At 54.0% G+C, this 17,861-nt stretch overlaps 1 protein-coding gene across 4 annotated transcripts in view; it reads left to right on the top strand.

Moving 5' to 3' along the window:
* NOS1 (nitric oxide synthase 1) overlaps nt 1-17,861 on the top strand; it is an 87,405-nt gene that overhangs the window by 44,705 nt on the left and 24,839 nt on the right. For all 4 annotated transcript variants that reach the window (XM_077187580.1, XM_077187579.1, XM_077187578.1 and 1 more), the window contains exons 4-13: nt 5,523-5,657; nt 6,766-6,911; nt 8,270-8,432; nt 9,498-9,589; nt 10,018-10,159; nt 11,936-12,075; nt 12,469-12,643; nt 13,861-13,962; nt 14,681-14,875; nt 16,643-16,728. In XM_077187580.1, coding sequence (XP_077043695.1) covers nt 5,523-5,657; nt 6,766-6,911; nt 8,270-8,432; nt 9,498-9,589; nt 10,018-10,159; nt 11,936-12,075; nt 12,469-12,643; nt 13,861-13,962; nt 14,681-14,875; nt 16,643-16,728 — 1,376 coding nt within the window. The remainder of the gene's footprint in view (nt 1-5,522; nt 5,658-6,765; nt 6,912-8,269; nt 8,433-9,497; nt 9,590-10,017; nt 10,160-11,935; nt 12,076-12,468; nt 12,644-13,860; nt 13,963-14,680; nt 14,876-16,642; nt 16,729-17,861) is intronic.

Below are 17,861 nucleotides of genomic sequence, written 5' to 3'. Positions count from 1 at the left end.
TTTCTCCTGGCAATCCCGCATGCAATGACGTTCCCATGCACTTTTGCAGTCTGGCAGTGCCAGAGACCCAAGGGGGACACACTGGACCCTCTGAGCTGGTGCTGATGCCCACACAGGGCACTGGGACAGCCCTGGCCACGCTGCAGGGCTGTACCCAGCCTGGCTGGGATCCATTTCCACCCTCCCTCACCTCAGGACCATGGCCAGGTGTCCCAGCAGCACAGCCAGCCTCGGGTTGGGTGTCCCCCCACACAAGTGACAGCCCCATGTCCCAGCACAGGGAATCCTGAGCCCAGGGACAGGTCAGGGCTGCTCCCTCTGCCCCAGCTCTGCAGAGTCTTCCTGCTCCTTTGCTAAGCCCCGTGCGTGTCCGTGTCTGTTACTATAAGCACTTTATAACCTTCTGTGTGCAGAGCTTAATTTCTCTCTGTGCTGGGGCTGCCAAAACCGCCAGTCTTAAGCTGCTATTAAACTCTTTATTATTTTTTTTTTCACTGGATGCACAGCTTTCTTTTTATCCTTCTTATCCCCGAATCCTTACGCCTGCTTTTCTGGAAGCAGTCTGGTTTTTCCCCCAGCCATTCCCCAGGGCTGTGTGCAGTCAAGGCAGCTGAACTTCTTTCAAGCAGCAATAAATACTATTAACACTGGGGAAAGTCAAGCCAAGTGGGAACTTTCCTTGGGTTTTTTTTGAAGCAGGATTGGGTGGATTCACTTGGCCAGGTGGCGAATGCTCACTGAGGCTCGTAATAAGGTGCTGAAAGCCCTGCTGGGCATCGATCCCCATCCCTCTGTTATTTTTTACAAAACCACAGCGCATCTTTTGCTGGTTTCCCAGCAGCCCGATCCCCCTGGCCCTAACCCTGAGGATGCTGAGGTTGTGCCAGGTCCTGTTCCAGCCACAGGGACTGATTCGGGAGCAGCCCGAGGGCAATCAGGAGCTCTGTGCCCGTGTGGCTCTCAGGGGAAGCAACTCAGAGCAGCTTGTGGGGGTGATTTACAGCTGAGCAGAGGCACAGGACACGCTCTGAGCCGAGCGGGGCTGATGCAGTCTGGACGGAAATGTCAGCACGGAGATAAATCCACAACCCGGCTGCTGCTGCTCTCGCCCCGCTGGGACCCAGCCGAGCAGCGTGAGCACCTGCAGAGCTCAGGACAGAGATGTCCACTGTCACCGTGTCCCCAAGGAGCTCCCAGGGCTCCTCCTGTGGGAGCAGACAGCCCGGGATCCGTGGAGTGCCGGCACGCTCCGGGTGGGAGCTGTTTGCATAACGCGTCTGCGCCCCGGCTGCCGCAGTTGTCTCTCGGCTTGTCCCTCTCCTGAGTCACCCAGATCCCAGCTGCCTCATTAAAACATGAAAAGATCTCACGCAGCCTCCCTGGCACAGCGGCGGGGAGTGTTTGGCTCCTGTTTCAGCACACACACACACACACCAGCTCACACACAGCTCCTTCCCAGGCTCCCCTGGGTTCTCTCTCTCCTCCACAGCTGCTCCGGGATGGGGGTGTCAGAGCTGACACCTCTGCTCCAGCCTGGCTGCTGTCCCAGGATTCAGCATCTCCATGGGCCTCTCCCAGTGAGGGTTGTCAGGCACTGGATATCTTGGTTTACAAGACAGGTGTCTGCTAAGGAAGGCAGGAGCCTCCCCTGAAATGGAAACTGTAAACCCCTCCCTCTGAATTGTTATAAATGTTAAATTAAAGGGCTCTCAGGCAAAAAATATGGGAGCAGGAATAACAGTTCTTTACTAGGGAAGAAAATAAAAATAAACATTGCAGTAAACCAAAACAGCACTGACAGAGTCAGAACCCAACCTGACACCCTGTGGGTCAGGCTGTTGGCACAGTCCCATTGGAATTGTGGCTCAGCCCTCCTGCAGTGCCAGGGCTGGCTCTGCTGGAGCAGGGATCCTGGAGAAAGGTGCAGTCTCTGAAGATCCAGGGGAAGGAGAGGCAGCTGCTGTTCCTCTGGGCAATCCAGTGCAGAAGCTGTGCTGGTGTTCCAGAATCTCCAGATTATATCCAGGTAGGAGTGCTTGGCTCCTCCCTCTGGGCTCACATCTCCCAGTGGGATGCTGTAGTTCTTATCAGCCACGCAGGGACACTCAGTAGCTGTTATCAGCAGATGTCTCCCCAAGGGAGGATTGGGTGTGGAAGAGATAAAGGAAACTGCCCAATGAACAGAAGACAACTGCCATACCTCTAACAGATGGCAAATAGAATACACAAATAGAATACACACCTTCTCTTACCTTGCAATCTGGGACACTGGAACAGATTAATGGGGTCCCATTAACCCCTGGAAGTGTCCAAGGAATGACACTGGGTGCCCTGCTCCAGCTGACAGCTTGGTGCTCACTCAGAGGTTGGGATCAACCACCTCAGAGACCTCTCCTGACTTTAATGACTCTGTGATTCCAGGATTCCAGCTTCCCCAGCTCCTGCAGGGAAAAGACAAATGGGGAAGGGGAGCAGCTTTGGGGGGGTTTGAGGCAGAGCACTGCAGGCAGATAAGCACCAACCCTCAGTGAAGTTCTGCCCCTTTGTCCTCCCGTGGTGGCCGTGTCCCCTGTCCCCAGGAGCTGTGCTGGACCCAGGGCAGGGAAGGGGCAGGGACTGCAGGTCTGAAGGCTCAGATTTGGCCAGATTTTTGAGTCTTGCATCCCCCCACTTGCTCTGAGGATGGGGACATTGCTACATCTGCATTCCCAGCACGTTTTGGCGCCGTACCTGCTCCAGCAAGAAGTATTTTAGCAGCACACCTTGTCAGGATATCAAAACTCCCATTAAAAAGTGCTGGGTGCAATCAACACTCCCTGCCTGGTGCTCCTGGTTTCTGTCTGGCAGGTGGAGCTGCAGGTGAGGATTGGTTCTGGTTGCATTTCTGAGCTGTTTTCAGCACATTTTGCCCATCTCAGGGAGCTGCTCTGAGCAATCAGGCTCAGAGGGAAGGTGGCAGATTGTCCCCTTTGGTCCTCAGGGTGGGTCAGGGAGCACAGGAAGCTGTTGGTGACTAAAGAATGATTCAATTCTCTTGGAAGAGTAAAACAAGCAGGGGGGGAGATGACCAGGAGCTGCCACTGCCATGATTCAGGCTGGACTCCTCAAAATTGAAAAAAAAAAGAGTTTAAAAATAGTGTTTTTGCAGGACTACATCAAGGAGGTTCTTATTTACTGCTGGGTTTGAGCTCTGCATGAGATTTTTTATTCAGTTTCTGTAGCGTGCAGAGGGGAGGCTGAGATGTGGTCTGTGGACATTTGGCTTCAAGGGGCAGACTTTGACACACTCCTTGGGACAATCATGGGATCTGTGACATGAGGAATGTCAGAGATCCATGGCAGCACAGCCTGAGGGGTGCAGGGAGCAGCTTTTGGAAACTGCAAGGGCTAAAGAAGGTCCTGCTGAGGATTCAGGCTATAAATCTCTGCCTTCCCCTCCAGCCTCTGTCCCTTGCTCCCAAAATATGTTTTCAGAGCGTGTCATTACACCACAAGCCTCAGGCTGCTTGAAATCCCTGTTTTCCAGGGGGAAAAAAGTCTGGACTTATTGTAAAAATGAGAACTGAGCAAAAAGTCTGGCCAGCAGTGCCAGCAAATGCAAAGGTGTCTGCTCAGCCCAGGCCTCAGCCTTGGGGTCAGCCAGGATTGATGTCTCAGAGCTTTGGAGCAGCAGAGCAATCCCCTGGTGAAGTGGGAACCAGTCAGAGCTGGAGCCTCAGCTGCTCTGTCATCCCTGTGGCTCCTGCTGCCTTCCCTCCTGAGCCAGCAGCTTCTCCCCCCCTGTGCTGGATTTTTGCTTCTTTAAGTTTGTGCTGCCTGATGCAGGGGTGACAGGAGCCCAGGACCCCCAGAAAGGAGGTGACACTGCTGAAGGCAGCATCAGCTTCAAGAAAACCAGATAATTCAAAAGGGACACCAGCCCCAGGATTGTCGTAGGAAGGGACAGACCCAGCCCCAGTCCAGAGCTGCTGTGCAGAGCCTTGAAGTGGTGCCAAACACCAGCAGCTTTGGCCAGGACGCTCTCAGATGTCCCCTGGAGAGCTGCAGCAGCAGCACCATGGTTCCAGTGATGGAATTACATCCCTGTGTAAGATCTGATTCCTGGGAGACAGAGCTCTGCTGCCCAGAGCCACTGCAGGCTCCCCTGTCCCCACTGGCAGACACTGATGGCTCTTGAAGCTTTAAGTGCTTGGGGTGAGTAAGAGCCACAGCAGAAAATTGTGGTTTTATCTGTGAAAATGTGCAAAAAGGAGCACCTGTAACCAGTTCTGCTCTTCACAAGCTCTGTGCTGGCTGGGATTCTCTCCGTGCTGGCACAGAACTCAAGGAGAGCTGGATGAGCCCATGTCAAGGCAGTGTCAGGGAGCTGAGGCTGGAGAAATCCAACTACTCATGATTCAGCAGCCCCCCACTTGGATAATTCATCCATCCTCGTTCCTAAAGCTTTCCAGCATTGGTAGCAGAGGAACTGTGCCTTTGGCTTGCTCAGATTGATGCTCAGCTCTTCATTCTTCCAGGCAGAGCTTGGCGCCTGCAGAACCGGAGCAGGTGATGCTCCTTGGGAAGAAACACCCCACAGATTTTGGGGGAGAGTCTTCCTCTAGGAAACTTGAACACAGCATTCTCCAAGTCACTTCCACCTCTGTTTTTAACTCATTTCCCACAGGTTTAGCTGTCCCATAACCAGACACAACTTCTTAATTCCATTGCCAGTCAGCGGCTCTGTTGTAGGATCCCAAATAACACCAAATATTGGGATAACACACCTTGTCTGGCTGTGTCACCCCAGAATTTACTCACAGCCATCCAGCCATACACAATGCTGTGTTGTTCAGACCTCTCAGGGTTTCTGTGGTCAAGATGACCCTGAGGTGTTAGAAAGTCTCTTTTTCCCAGCTCCAAGTTTGAAGAAGGAGTCAGGATTCTTCAGCTGTGGTTTCTAAGGTTGTTTATTCTCTGTTATCTGTAACATTCTTTTCCTGACCTGCTGAGGTCTGTCTAGCAAGTCAGTCCAAGTCACGCTGACCGCCTCAGAGGTGGTGTTATCTTTTTATACTAAAAACTACGTGTACATTATTTACAATAATTTCCCAATACCTATCACCTATGTTAGACAGTCCATTTCTACTCTAAACCAATCCAAAAGTGCCACCATCATCCAGAAGATGGAGGCTAAGAAGAAGAAAGAAGAAGGACAAGGCATACCCAAATCACTCCATCTTGGCTTCTGAACTCCCATTCTAAAAACCCAAAATTCTATTTTTCTATTTTGTAACAAACTAACTATCATTCTACTTAAACTTCTGTGGCTTGTGAATCCTCATACAAAGTTGGTAATTTTTTCCATGGGTCAAAATCAAAGGCACAGGTCTCTTTGGCTTCATGCCAAGGTCTCTGAGCCCCCTGGCAGGGGCTTGAGCCATCCAGGGCAGCCAGAGGGATGTCCTGGGTTCTGACAGGGGCCTTTTCCTGCATTTTGCTGATGAGTTCTGACTTTGTGCTGGGTGTTCCCTCTTTTCCAGCCGCCCTCATCTGGGCGCCAGTCCCCGACCAAGAACACCAACGGGAGCCCTTCCAAATGCCCCCGCTTTGTGAAAATCAAGAACTGGGAGACGGGATCCGTGCTCCACGACACCCTGCACCTCAAGACTGCCATGGTGAGTAGAGCTGCCCCAACTTCCCTGAGCATCAATGAGTGAATGGCACCGTTTCCAAGGTGGATTTACCCAGGAATGCAGAAGTGGAGGAATTCATGTCTTGGTTTAAAAGCCAGGTGTCTGCTGAGGAAGGCAGGAGCCTCCCTTGAAATGGAAAATGTAAACCCCCTGTGTCTGAATTATTATAGTTTTGGAATTACAGGCTCTCAGGTAAAGATAGGGGAGTAGGAATGACAGTTCTTTACTAGGAAAATTAAAAATACAAATGCAATAGTACAAAAAACAAAAACAAAACACTGCCAGAGTGAGAGCAGTCCCTGTCCCCTGTGTGTCAGGGGGGTGGCACAGCCCCATCCCATGGGGGCTCAGCCCTCCTGCAGTGCCAGCTGTGGCTCTGCTGGAGCAGGGATCCTGCACAAGGGGGGAGTTTTCCTCTGCAGCTCCAGGGCTGCTGCAGATGGGCCTGGGCTCCCTCTGGCAATGCAGGGCAGCAGAAGCTGCTCCTCTGGCAATGCACTGGGCAAAGGCTGCTGTGCTGTGCCAGGCTCACATTGGATCCAGGTAGGAATGCTTGGCTCCTGCCCTGGGCAATGCAGCATCTCCCCATGGGATGCTGGAATTGGATCAGCCCTGCAGGGACACTCAGTGGCCATGGACAGCAGAGATCTCCTGCAGGGAGGATTGGCTGGGGGAGAGATAAAGGAAAAACTGCCCCATGGACAGCAGAGAACTGCCCCAGCTCTGACAGATGGGGGTAGAACACACACCCACAGCTGCACCTTTCAACCTGAGACACTCCAGTAGGGTTTGAATTTCAAATCTGGTGCAATAAGCAAAGAGAGGGAAATCCATTGGGTTAAATAAGGAAAAGCATTTGACTTCATGCCAAGCTGGGGTGTGAACCCCATCTCTCCACTGTCTGATCAGGAGGGACAAGTGGTAACTGCACATGGCCTGGCTGTCACCACTCAGTGGCCCCAGCCAGCTGGGAATGTCCCTGTTTGTCAGCCACCACCACCCTCTATGTGGGTGATTGCTGACTGCCCCAGCCCAGCCCAGCAGTGCCGTGGTGGCTCCAGGACATTCCTGTTCCCTCCTGTCCCCTCAGGCCACGGCGTGCACCGAGCAGATCTGCATGGGCTCCGTGATGACCCCCAGCCCCCACATCCGCAAGGCAGAGGACACCAGGAGCAAGGAGGAGGTGCTGCTCCTGGCCAAGGACTTCATTGACCAGTACTACTCCTCCATAAAGAGGTGGGTGCTGCTGTTGCTGCCTGCCTAGCTCCATGGTAGAGCATGGGACTCAATCCCAGGGTCGTGGGTTTGTGCCCAACGTTGGGCGCCATTTGTTGCTGTCCATTTGTTGGTTGTGATTTGTCTGGGGATCCCCAGGGGGGTCCCCAGGGGGCTCCCCAAGCTGTATGTTTGCTCAAGCAGCAGGCAGGCAAGGAGACTCCACACGGCTTCTGAGGGTGTTAATTAGATGAGGGTTTATTGGGGTCCCACCCCCGGGAGCAGCATGGCTTCTGAGGGAGAAGGGGGAAAGGGGAGAGAGGGAGAACCTAGGGAGAGAAGGGCCAAGAGAGAGTCTGATCTCCCTTGCACAGCTTAACAGGGAGATTCAAAGTGGGGTGGAATAAGCCTTGGGCCAATGGGATTGCAGATACATGATGCTTCAGGGGAGGATCACAGGCTTGGAATAAACTGAACATTTTCATACATTTTCGAGGGGTGAGACAGAGCATAGCATTTAACTAAAATGTAACACCACATGCTGCCTCAGCCCAAGGCTGCTGCTGGTGCTGAGATGTCACACGTGTCACCCAGAGCTGCCTCCACCCTGGGGCCAGCACAAGAAGGACCTGGAGCTGCTGGAGTGACACCAGAGAAGGCACCAGGATGATCAGAGGGACGGAGCAGCTCTGTTGGGAGGAAAGGCTGAGAGAGTTGGGATTGTTCAGTCTGGAAAAGAGAAGCTTTGGGGTGACCTCCTTGTGGCCTTCCAGTGCCTGAAGGAGGCAAGAAAAACAAGCATGGAGAAAGACTTGAGGCAAGGGATGGAGGAAAGGGACACAGGGAATGGCTTCCCACTGCCAGAGGCAGGGATGGATGGGATATTGGGAATGAGGAATTGTTCCCTGGCAGGGTGGGCAGGCCCTGGCACAGGTGCCCAGAGCAGCTGGGGCTGCCCCTGGATCCCTGGCAGTGCCCAAGGCCAGGCTGGACACTGGGGCTGGGAGCAGCCTGGGACAGTGGGAGGTGTCCCTGCCATGGCAGGGGTGGAATGGGATGAGTTTAAAGGTCCCTTCCAGCCCAGGCCATTCCATGATTCCATGATGTGATCTCCCACCCGTGTAAGTCACAGCAGGGGGAGGCTCTGGTGCTCCTCCAGCAGCTGCTTCTTGGGTAGAGTTTCATTCCTGGTGTTGTTGTGTCTCTGCACAAGCCACTGCTCTCTCCCCCTGGTCCTTGCCCACCTGCTATCCCAAATCTGGGATAACCATCCCCACAATCCCTGTGGATGTGTAGGAACAAAGCATTCCAGGTGGAGAGCAGCAGCATTCCCTGCCCTCCGCCTGACCCTCCACCTCCTCTGCTCCCAACCTTCCCAGATCCGGCTCCAAGGCCCACATGGAGAGGCTGGAGGAGGTGACCAAGGAGATTGAGGCCACTGACACGTACCAGCTGCGGGACACGGAGCTGATCTACGGAGCCAAGCACGCCTGGAGGAACGCGGCGCGCTGCGTGGGCAGGATCCAGTGGTCCAAGCTGCAGGTGAGCACCAATCCCACCACAAACACCCAGGAGATTCCTGCCAAAGGGCGTGCTGGAGTTCTGGAGAGGCAAATTCCTGCTCTCCAGCACCTGGGAAGCACAGCACAGGCCCAGGGGCAGGTGTTCAGCACACACAGCTCCCCTCAGCAGCTCTGGGATGCTGGCAGGAGCTGGAAAAGTGTCTGTGGGATGGGAGATGAGGTGGCTGTGTCTGAAATGGAAGCTGGTGTTCCAGGGGATGTTTTCCAATATCAGATCCTGCTCCAACATCTTTCCTGCTGTTTCCGAACCTGTTGCTCCACCTGGAGAGAGGCAGCAGGACACATTTGTCCTCAGTACTGAGATCCAGCAGGGGAGGGTTTGGCTCAGTGTCCTTTTGGCAAGGGAAACACAGAACAGGATTGGAAATCAGTGATCCCTAGGGAATCCCTTGGTACAGAGCTGTCCTCTCCTCCTGTAACCTGGAACAAATCCAGTGCTGCTGAGCAGCTCCTGTGGCTGCTTCACACAGGGAATGGGCACAGCCACTTCTGTTCATGCCCCTTCCTGATTTCCCCATGCTTTCATGGATGACCCTGGATCCCTAGCAGTGTCCAAGGCCAGGCTGGACAGGGCTTGGAGCACCCTGGGGTAGTGGAAGGTGTCCCTGCCATGGCCAGGGGGTGGAGTGAGATGCTCTTTAAAAGGCCCAACCCAAACCATTCCATGATTCCGTGATTCCCTGCCCCCCAGCCCTGGCTGGCACCTGTCCTGCTCCAGCTTTGAGTGCTGAAGAGAAGTAGAGCAGACTCTGTAATTGTTGGGGGATGAGGCAGGAACAGCAGCAGGTTGGGAGCACAGGAATGAGGAGGTTTTTGCCTGAGCAGCAGATGAGTCACCTCTCCAAAGCAAAAGGGGCAGCTGGATTAGACATCCACGTGTTCCAAAGGCAGGGAACACATAATTACGGAGCTTTAGATCCCTGAGAAGCCACAGTGGTGCCTGGAGTTCTCCATGTGCTGTGTTTCCTCTGCCTGGCTCTGCCCTAGGAGCTGGAACATCCCCACAACTGCTTCCCTGTTCCAGGTGTTTGATGCCCGGGACTGCACCACAGCCCATGGGATGTTCAATTACATCTGCAACCACATCAAGTACGCCACCAACAAGGGGAACCTCAGGTGAGCCACCAGGGAGTCACCAGGCTTTGAATCCGAGGGCCACTGGATGAGTGGAGACCCAGCTGGAGTTGGGTCTGGCACTGCACAGCCAGCAGCAGTCCTGGGAAGGGTTAGAGGGATCTGATCTGGGGTGGAGGAGTCCTGCTGGTCCAAGTCTCTCTCTTCTTGCTGCCTGTTAGACCTCAGAGGGAAGATTTTCCCACCATTTCCCCTTTTATATATTCTGCATACAGCACAGAGCTCAGACTGCTCTGCAGATCTGAAACCCCCTGTGAGCAACCAGGAGCTGGGAACACCCCAAATTCCAGATCCACCGACTCTCAGGGCCTCGCTCAGGGCACACCCAGAGGTGGTGGCAGCACTTTTCCTCCAGCATCTCACCCCTCCTGCAGCTCATGGCACCCACCAGCTCTGCCTTTTCCCCCCAGGTCTGCCATCACCATCTTCCCGCAGCGCACGGACAGCAAGCACGACTTCCGCATCTGGAATGCGCAGCTGATCCGCTACGCCGGCTACAAACAGCCCGACGGCTCCGTGCTGGGCGACCCCGCCAACGTGGAGCTCACTGAGGTACCAGCCTGCCTGACTCTGCCCTTCCTGAGCCTTCTCCACTTGTCCTGGTTTAGGGCAAATTTGGGAGAAAACCTCCAAAGGGGGCCCCTCCAGAAAGCAAACCCACACAGCCCCTCTTCCCCTACCATTTCGGGAAGGATTCCTCGGAGAGAAGTGGAAAGAACCTGTTTATTTAACAGGCACAGCACCCCCAGCACACAAAAGGAACAATACCAGGTGACACCGCTCTGTCACCGCTCTGAAAAAGATGACAAATTCAGAAAGTCTCTCTGGGGGTGGTCGCTCTGTTCTCAGTCCCTCCTGTGCTGGGGCAGCTGCTGCAGCCACAAGGTGCAAACTCTCGGTGTTTCCCAGGTCCCAGTCCGGAGCAGGTTCGAGTAGGTCCAAAAAAGGGAAAGGAGAAACAGTCCAGGGAAAAATTTGCTCTGCTTAGCTAAACTAACTAATGAGCAGGAGCAAAAAGCAAGAGCAAAGCAGGAGCAAAGCCGAAGCAAGAGCAAAGGGAAAAGCAAAGCAAAAAGCAAAAGCAGCACCCATGTACTGCCCTGTCTGTGTGTCCCACCAGCTGTGGGGGAGCAGCTGATAACAAAACCAAAACAAAACATTCGCTCTGCAGAGCCAGTCTTGAAGGCACAGAACATGATATCCAGCATGAACAGAACACAGGAATGGGGATACAAGCATCAGAACATCACCCTAGGGCAGGGCTTCACCCAAAACCCTCTCCCAGGCCTTCCCTCCATTGAAGCTGGCAGAGCTGGCAGGGAGTTGTGTCTGTCTGTCAGAGCTTTCTCGTGTATCCAGATGGATTTTCTTGGAAAGTTTCCTTTTCCTTGAAGTCTCCCAGGGCTTACACCCCTCCATAATCACCTTGTCCCCATAAATGAGAGATGGGGCAAATGAGAGGTGTTTGAAGAACTTTTATTCCATTTTCAGTCTCATGTGAAGGGTGAGACAATACAGATGTTATAATTCACACCATCACAATCAGAAGCCAATTATTTCCTAATTACAATACACTATCAGTGTTTCTTGGCCTATCAGCTTTAGCCACACCATGCTGTAGATGCCTTAAAGCCAATCATCTAAAACTACACCTCTTGGGTCCCACTACAATGATCTTTCATAGTTCTATTTCTCCAAAGTATCCAGTCTTATTTGTGAGGCCATCCTTTTAAACTTGTTTCTAGCTCCATTTCTCTCCCAACAATGTCTGTCCTATTCCATGGCATTTCTAAGTCAGCATTTCTTATCTCAAGGTTTGCATACAGATGCACACTGTGTGGGCCTTCTGTCAGGTTTTGAGAACTCTACAAATCCATTTCCCACATTAAACCCACCCTTCCCATGCCTGCTGGGAATTCTGAGCACTCCCAGAGGGAGGAGGGGCTGGGTCAAGCAGTCTGGGATTGTCCAGGGCAGCACCACCTGGGCAGGTTGGGTTTGTGTCACCCTTAAGTTTTTCCCCAGGAGTAAAGGTTGGGTTTTGTCACTTTTCTGCTTTTCTCACCCTTTTTCTCCTTCACCACTACAGGCACAAGCCACGATCCTACTGGGGATCGATTCCAGGCTCATTTGTAGCCCAAACTCCCCTGACTTGGCCATGGGTGGGCTGGGACAGGCCACCCCCTGTTCGTAGCTCCCTTTGCTCAACCACAAGGGCAGAAATCCTGCCAGGAGCTGTTCCTAGGACCACACAATTCCCTGCCCACAGTGTCTGAAGAGCAGGTGACCTGCTGGGACACCACCAATCCTGCCTTTTTTTCCCTGCAGATCTGCATCCAGCAAGGCTGGAAGGCTCCGTACGGGCGCTTCGATATCCTGCCCCTGCTCCTCCAAGCCAACGGCAACGACCCCGAGCTCTTCGAAATCCCACCAGAGCTCGTGCTGGAAGTGCCCATCCGGCACCCCAAGTGAGTCAGGGGCAGCCCCAGAACTGCTCCAGGGGATCAGCAGGACTGAGCTCCCCTGGTTCCACCCTTGCCATGGCCTGGGGGCTTCACCCAAGACCCTCTCCCAGATCTTCCCTCCGGTGAAGTTGGCAGGGAGGTTGTGTCCACGTCTCAGTGCTTTCCCTTGTATCCAGACTGATTTCCTTGGAAAATTTCCTTTTCCTTGAAGCCTCCCAAGGCTTACACCCCTCCATAATCACCTTGTCCCCATGAACAGCCCCAAAGGAAGGTACTGATGGAAATGTTCTGCTCAAGTCCTTCACCCTGGTGGCAAAGTGACCTCCCCCATCCCCCTGCCTCCTTTGGGAAGGGAGTTCCTGGCTGGTTGCCTAATCCTGACCTTTTCCCCGGCAGGTTTGAGTGGTTTAAGGACCTGGGCCTGAAGTGGTACGGGCTGCCAGCCGTTTCCAACATGCTCCTGGAGATCGGGGGCTTGGAGTTCTCGGCCTGCCCCTTCAGCGGCTGGTACATGGGCACGGAGATCGGCGTCCGCGACTACTGCGACAACTCCCGCTACAACATCCTGGAGGTACCTCCTGCTGCTCCTGGCGGGCCTCTGGGGTCACTGGGGAGCAGGCAGGACACTGGGAGAGCACAGGGTGTCCCTTCTTGGCCCCAGCTCTGGGCCCCTCAGTTTGGGAAGGATGTTGAGATGCTTGAGCGCATCCAGAGACAACGAGGCTGGAGAGGGGCTGGGAACACAAACCCTGTGAGGAACCACTGAGGGAGCTGGGGGTGCTCAGCCTGGAGAAAAGGAGACTCAGGTGTGACCTTATCACTCTGCACAACTCCTGAAAGGTGGCTGTGGCCAGGTGGGGTTGGGCTCTTTCTCCAGGAACTGACAGAACCAGAGCACATAGCCTCAAACTGTGTCAAGGGAAATACAGGTTGGATATCAGGAAAAAGTTTTGCATGAGTGATAAAGTTCTGGAATGGCTTCCTGGGGAAGTGGTGGAGTCACCATCCCTGGATGTGTTTAACAAAGCCTGGATGGTAGCACTGGGTGCCAGGGTCTGGTTGAGGTGTTGGGGCTGGGTTGGACTCGATGGTCTTGAAGGTCTCTTCCAACCAGGTCATTCTGTGAATTCTGTGAATTCTCCTGGAGCCACATGGCTGAGGCTGGCAAGGTCTCTGTGTCCTGTGGGGACAGCAGGTGTCTGACACAGCCAGTGTGATCCCTGTGGAGCTTCCCACAGGCTTCCCAAAGAATCTTAGGGATCAGCAGGCCTGGTCATGTGCTCAGTTGAGGCCAAGTGCCGAAACATGAAAGGGTGGAGAGACCCTTGGTGGCTCCTCAGGGATGTGTGAGCCCTTGGGGACCCTCCAGCTGGTCCCATGGCTCAGGGACTGCCCACACTGGGAGGGACAAAGCCAAGCCATGGGAAGGTGCCTGTGCAGGGGTCTGGATCCATCAAAACCTCCCAGGGAATGCTGTGTTATAACAGGGGCTCCATCCCTCCCCAGTCTCCTGAACACCAGAGCAGTGTCCAGCTGCTCCTGGAGGCCTCCTCAGCAGCATTTGGCCAGCTGCCTCTGCTCATGGAGGAGGAAAGGCCATGCTCCTGCCATGGAGAGGAAAAGATAGGATTTCTTCCCAGAGGGAGGCACAGCATCAGCCCTTCCCTGCCCTGTGGGTGCCTTGTGCCAGCCTGGGCCTCTCCTCTGGGTTCCTCTCCCCAAGCAGACCTCTCCCATCCTTGTTTCTTGGCCATTAAGTCCTTCCCCTCCTGCCATGTGTTGTTACAGCAAGTGGCCAAGAAAATGAACCTGGATATGAGGAAAACATCCTCGCTGTGGAAGGACCAGGCGCTGGTGGAGATCAACATCGCTGTGCTCTACAGCTTCCAGGTACCTCACTCAGACCCTGCTGTGCCTGGGCCAGCTGGAGGGACACAGGGACAGGGTGGGACAAGTGTGGAGACATCCACCCAAGCACAGTGGCTGAAATTGGGCTGTGCTCCTGAATTTGGGCTGCTGCAGTGAGATTTAATAATCTCCACACTCTGGATGTTGTAAAACAACACCACCAGCACCTGAGTCCTGCTGGTCCAGAAGGAATATCCCAGCAGGGGGAAAATCCAGCCCTTCTGACATATCCGTGAGGCAGGAACTGGCCCAGGCTCTCCCCCAGCCTGCACCTAAAGGCTGAGTAGCAAAACCAGTCCTTGGTGAGCCAGCCTCAAAGGGGGAAAGTCCTTCCCAGAGCTGGGTTGGAGCTGCCCTGCTGGAAGAGCTTCCCAAGGGTCTGAGCAGAGGATGCTCCATCCCATCCATCCCATCCATCCCATCCATCCCATCCATCCCATCCGTCCCATCCATCCCATCCATCCCATCTTTGCTTGGCCAAGGACAATTAGCAGGGGGAACAGGGCTCCCATAGCACATCTATTCTCAAAGCACTTTAGAGCCCCCTTGGAAGACCAGGGTCAGCAGCCACCTTGGATCATCCCCAAAGACCATGGGAGTAAGGAATATTTGGGACAAACAGCTCCAGATGTAAAGTCATGGCTTTTTCCCTCTGGGATGTGTTGACAGCTGCTGGCTCTGCTCTCTTGTCCCCCTGCAGAGTGACAAGGTGACAATCGTGGATCACCACTCGGCCACCGAGTCCTTCATCAAGCACATGGAGAATGAGTACCGGTGCCGGGGGGGCTGTCCCGCCGACTGGGTGTGGATTGTGCCGCCCATGTCGGGCAGCATCACCCCCGTCTTCCACCAGGAGATGCTCAACTACCGCCTGACGCCCTCCTTTGAGTACCAGGTGCTGTCCCCACCCTCCACCGTGCGTCTGGCCCAGGGCGGGGCGGGAGCGGGAGTTCAGGAGGTGCAGGAAGGACACGGACACCATCCAACTCCTGCACAATGGATGTTTCACCCCAGCATTATAGTGTAATAATGGGGCTTTGCCCCTCCATGGGGATGTGGGACACCTGAGCTCCCAGTTTTTAATCACACTTTGGAAGTGCCTAATGGGTGGGTGAGGAAACGGCCTGGAAGGCTCCTGGATCCCATTTCAGCCTGCAGGTTTGAGTGGATATGGCTCCTGGATCCCAAATCCTATATCCCATATCCCATCCTAGCCTGCAGGTTTGAGAGAGTGGCTCCTATATCCCATATCCCACATCCCATATCCCATCCCAGCCTGCAGGTTTGAGAGAATGGCTCCTATATCCCATATCCCACATCCCATATCCCATATCCCACATCCCATATCCCATCCCAGCCTGTAGGTTTGAGTGGACATGGCTCCTGTATCCCATATCCAATATCCCATATCCCATTCCAGCCTGCAGGTTTGAGAGGATGGCTCCTGGATCCCATATCCCATATCCCAAATCCCATATCCCAAATCCCATACTCCATATCCAATGTCCTATATCCCATTCCAGCCTGCAGGTTTGAGTGGATATAGCTCCTGTACCCCAAATGCCATATCCCATATCCCATATCCCATACCCCATTCCAGCCTGCAGGTTTCAGAGGATGGCTGCTGTATCCCAAATCCCATAGCCCATATCCCATGTCCCATGTCCCATATCCTATATCCCATATCCCATTCCAGCCTGCAGGTTTGAGTGGATATGGCTCCTGGATCCCATATCCCAAATGCCATATCCCAAATGCCATATCCCAAATCCCATATCCCATATCCCAGCCTGCAGGTTTGAGACGATGGCTCCTGGATCCCATATCCCATATCCCATACCCTATATCCCAAGTCCCATATCCCATATCCCATATCCCATATCCCATTCCAGCCTGCAGGTTTGAGAGGATGGTCCTGCACCCAGGGGATCCAGCAGTGGGACAGGGGCTCAAACGCTGCTGCTGGGCTGTTGAACCCTGCAGACCCTGAGGAAAATCCCCTCCCAAGCACTCCCTCGTTATCCAGCCTTCCCTGCTCCGGTGCTTTCCACACAATGTGACCTTTAGTCAAGAGCCCTTAAGGAATAATCCCAGAGCAGGAGCAGTCTGTTCACTCCTTGCCCAGCCCACCAGGCACCCCGATGCTTCCTGGCTCTGACTGCAGCCTGCAAGGGCACAGGATGAGTTTCTGTGTGCCTGCTCCTGCCTTCAGCTGCCTCCCCTTCCCAAAGGGCCTCTTAGGGGAAAAAACCTGTGGCAGAGCAGGGGAAAGGATCTGTTTCCATCACCTCTCCCCTTCTGGCGTTGTCTTCTTTTTGGCTGTGGCCTATTAACGCTGCTCTCGAGAGGTGACAGAGCAATTGGCCAGATGCTGCTACAAGCCAGGAGGGTTTATTAGATGGCAATTTTCCTGGGCATGTTCCATTGCCCAAACAAACCCCCCACAAGGCTCCAAGGATCAGGGACACAGAGAGGAGAGGCAGAGCTGTGCAGTAGCAGCTATTCCTCCCCTTCCTGACAGGGAGAATTTAACTCTCAGTGCTGTGGATGCTGCATTTTCCCCTTCCTGACGGGGAGAATTTAACTCTCAGTGCTGTGGATGCTGCATTTCTCCAAGCCCTGGGCACTCCCCACCCTCTGATCCTGCTTTTCCCTCTCCTAGCCGGATCCCTGGAACACCCACGTCTGGAAAGGGGTCAATGGGACACCCACCAAGAAGAGGGCCATTGGCTTTAAGAAGCTGGCAAAGTGAGTACCAGCAGGCTCTGGAAAGGCCTGGAATGTTTGGGGCTGCTCCTGGATTTAGGCACCCTGTGGGTGTGTGCAGCAGCCTACAGATGATGGGCTCTGAGCCTGGGCTTTGGGCCACTGAAGGCTTTACCTGCCATCAGGGACATCTGGGGACACAGGCAGTCCTTTGAGCACCCCCTCAGACCACCAAAAGGGGTGTGACCAGGTGAATCCCAGATCCTGAGTATTGTTTGTTCTCCCAAGCTGTTCATTCTCTGGTTAGCAGGTTTTGATTCTCAGGGATGGCTTTCCCACTTTTGGAGGGTGTTTTGCCCATTTTTCCTTCCCTTGGGGCAGGAAGATTCCCCCTCCTTCATCAGGGCTGTGCTGGCACTTAGGAGATCCAACTCCTGTCCATATTCCTTCTTTTCCCATTGACTTTTCCCTACATGAGGAGAACCTGCCCCCAGTGTGTGCCCAGCCCTCCAAACACCTGCTTTGGAAGGAAGGGGGGAGATGGGAATGAGGAATCTCCCTGCAGGCAGCAGATGGATCAGGGCTGAGCTGAGATTTGCACTTCATGGTCAGTTGACCCCTGGCAAGGGGCCACCCCAGTCCCTCTTCCCTGCCAAGGCTCCTCAGCAGCAGGGATGCAGGAATGAAGCACAATTTGGCTGATTCTGGCCCAAATTCCTCCCCTGGGGGCCATTGGCAGAGAGGAGCTGCTGGTTCTGTGGCAGCAGAGCCCTGGGCCAAGGCAGGAGCGGGCTGGGTGTGCCCTGGGGACGGTGGCCAGGCTGCCAGGTGGCCCTGGCTCGTCACAGCATCTCCCCATGCTTCAGTTTCCCCAAATCCCTGCCATCAATTTGCTCCCACTCTTCAGCTGTCACCTCCTGCGAGCTGCTCTCCGTGGTGCATCCATAAACAGGAGCAGCAGCTGAGGAATGTGACACTGGGGCCGGGGGAAGAGCAGGAGGATTCATGGAGTTTGGAGAAAAAAAATGCTTTTATTGCTCCCCTCTGCCCCATTGAGGGATGGTTTTATAAAAATGTGAGCGTGGCAGGTCATTTAAAACAAAATCTCCATTGTTCCTGGTGTAGGGAAAGGAATTGTTTTCGTAATTCACCATTAATCCTGTCTGGATCTGAGC

This window comes from Agelaius phoeniceus, chromosome 18 (genome assembly GCF_051311805.1).
Source record: "Agelaius phoeniceus isolate bAgePho1 chromosome 18, bAgePho1.hap1, whole genome shotgun sequence".
NCBI lineage: Eukaryota > Metazoa > Chordata > Aves > Passeriformes > Icteridae > Agelaius > Agelaius phoeniceus.
Note: the sequence above shows the minus strand (reverse complement) of the source record. Positions and strands in the feature narration are given on the sequence as shown.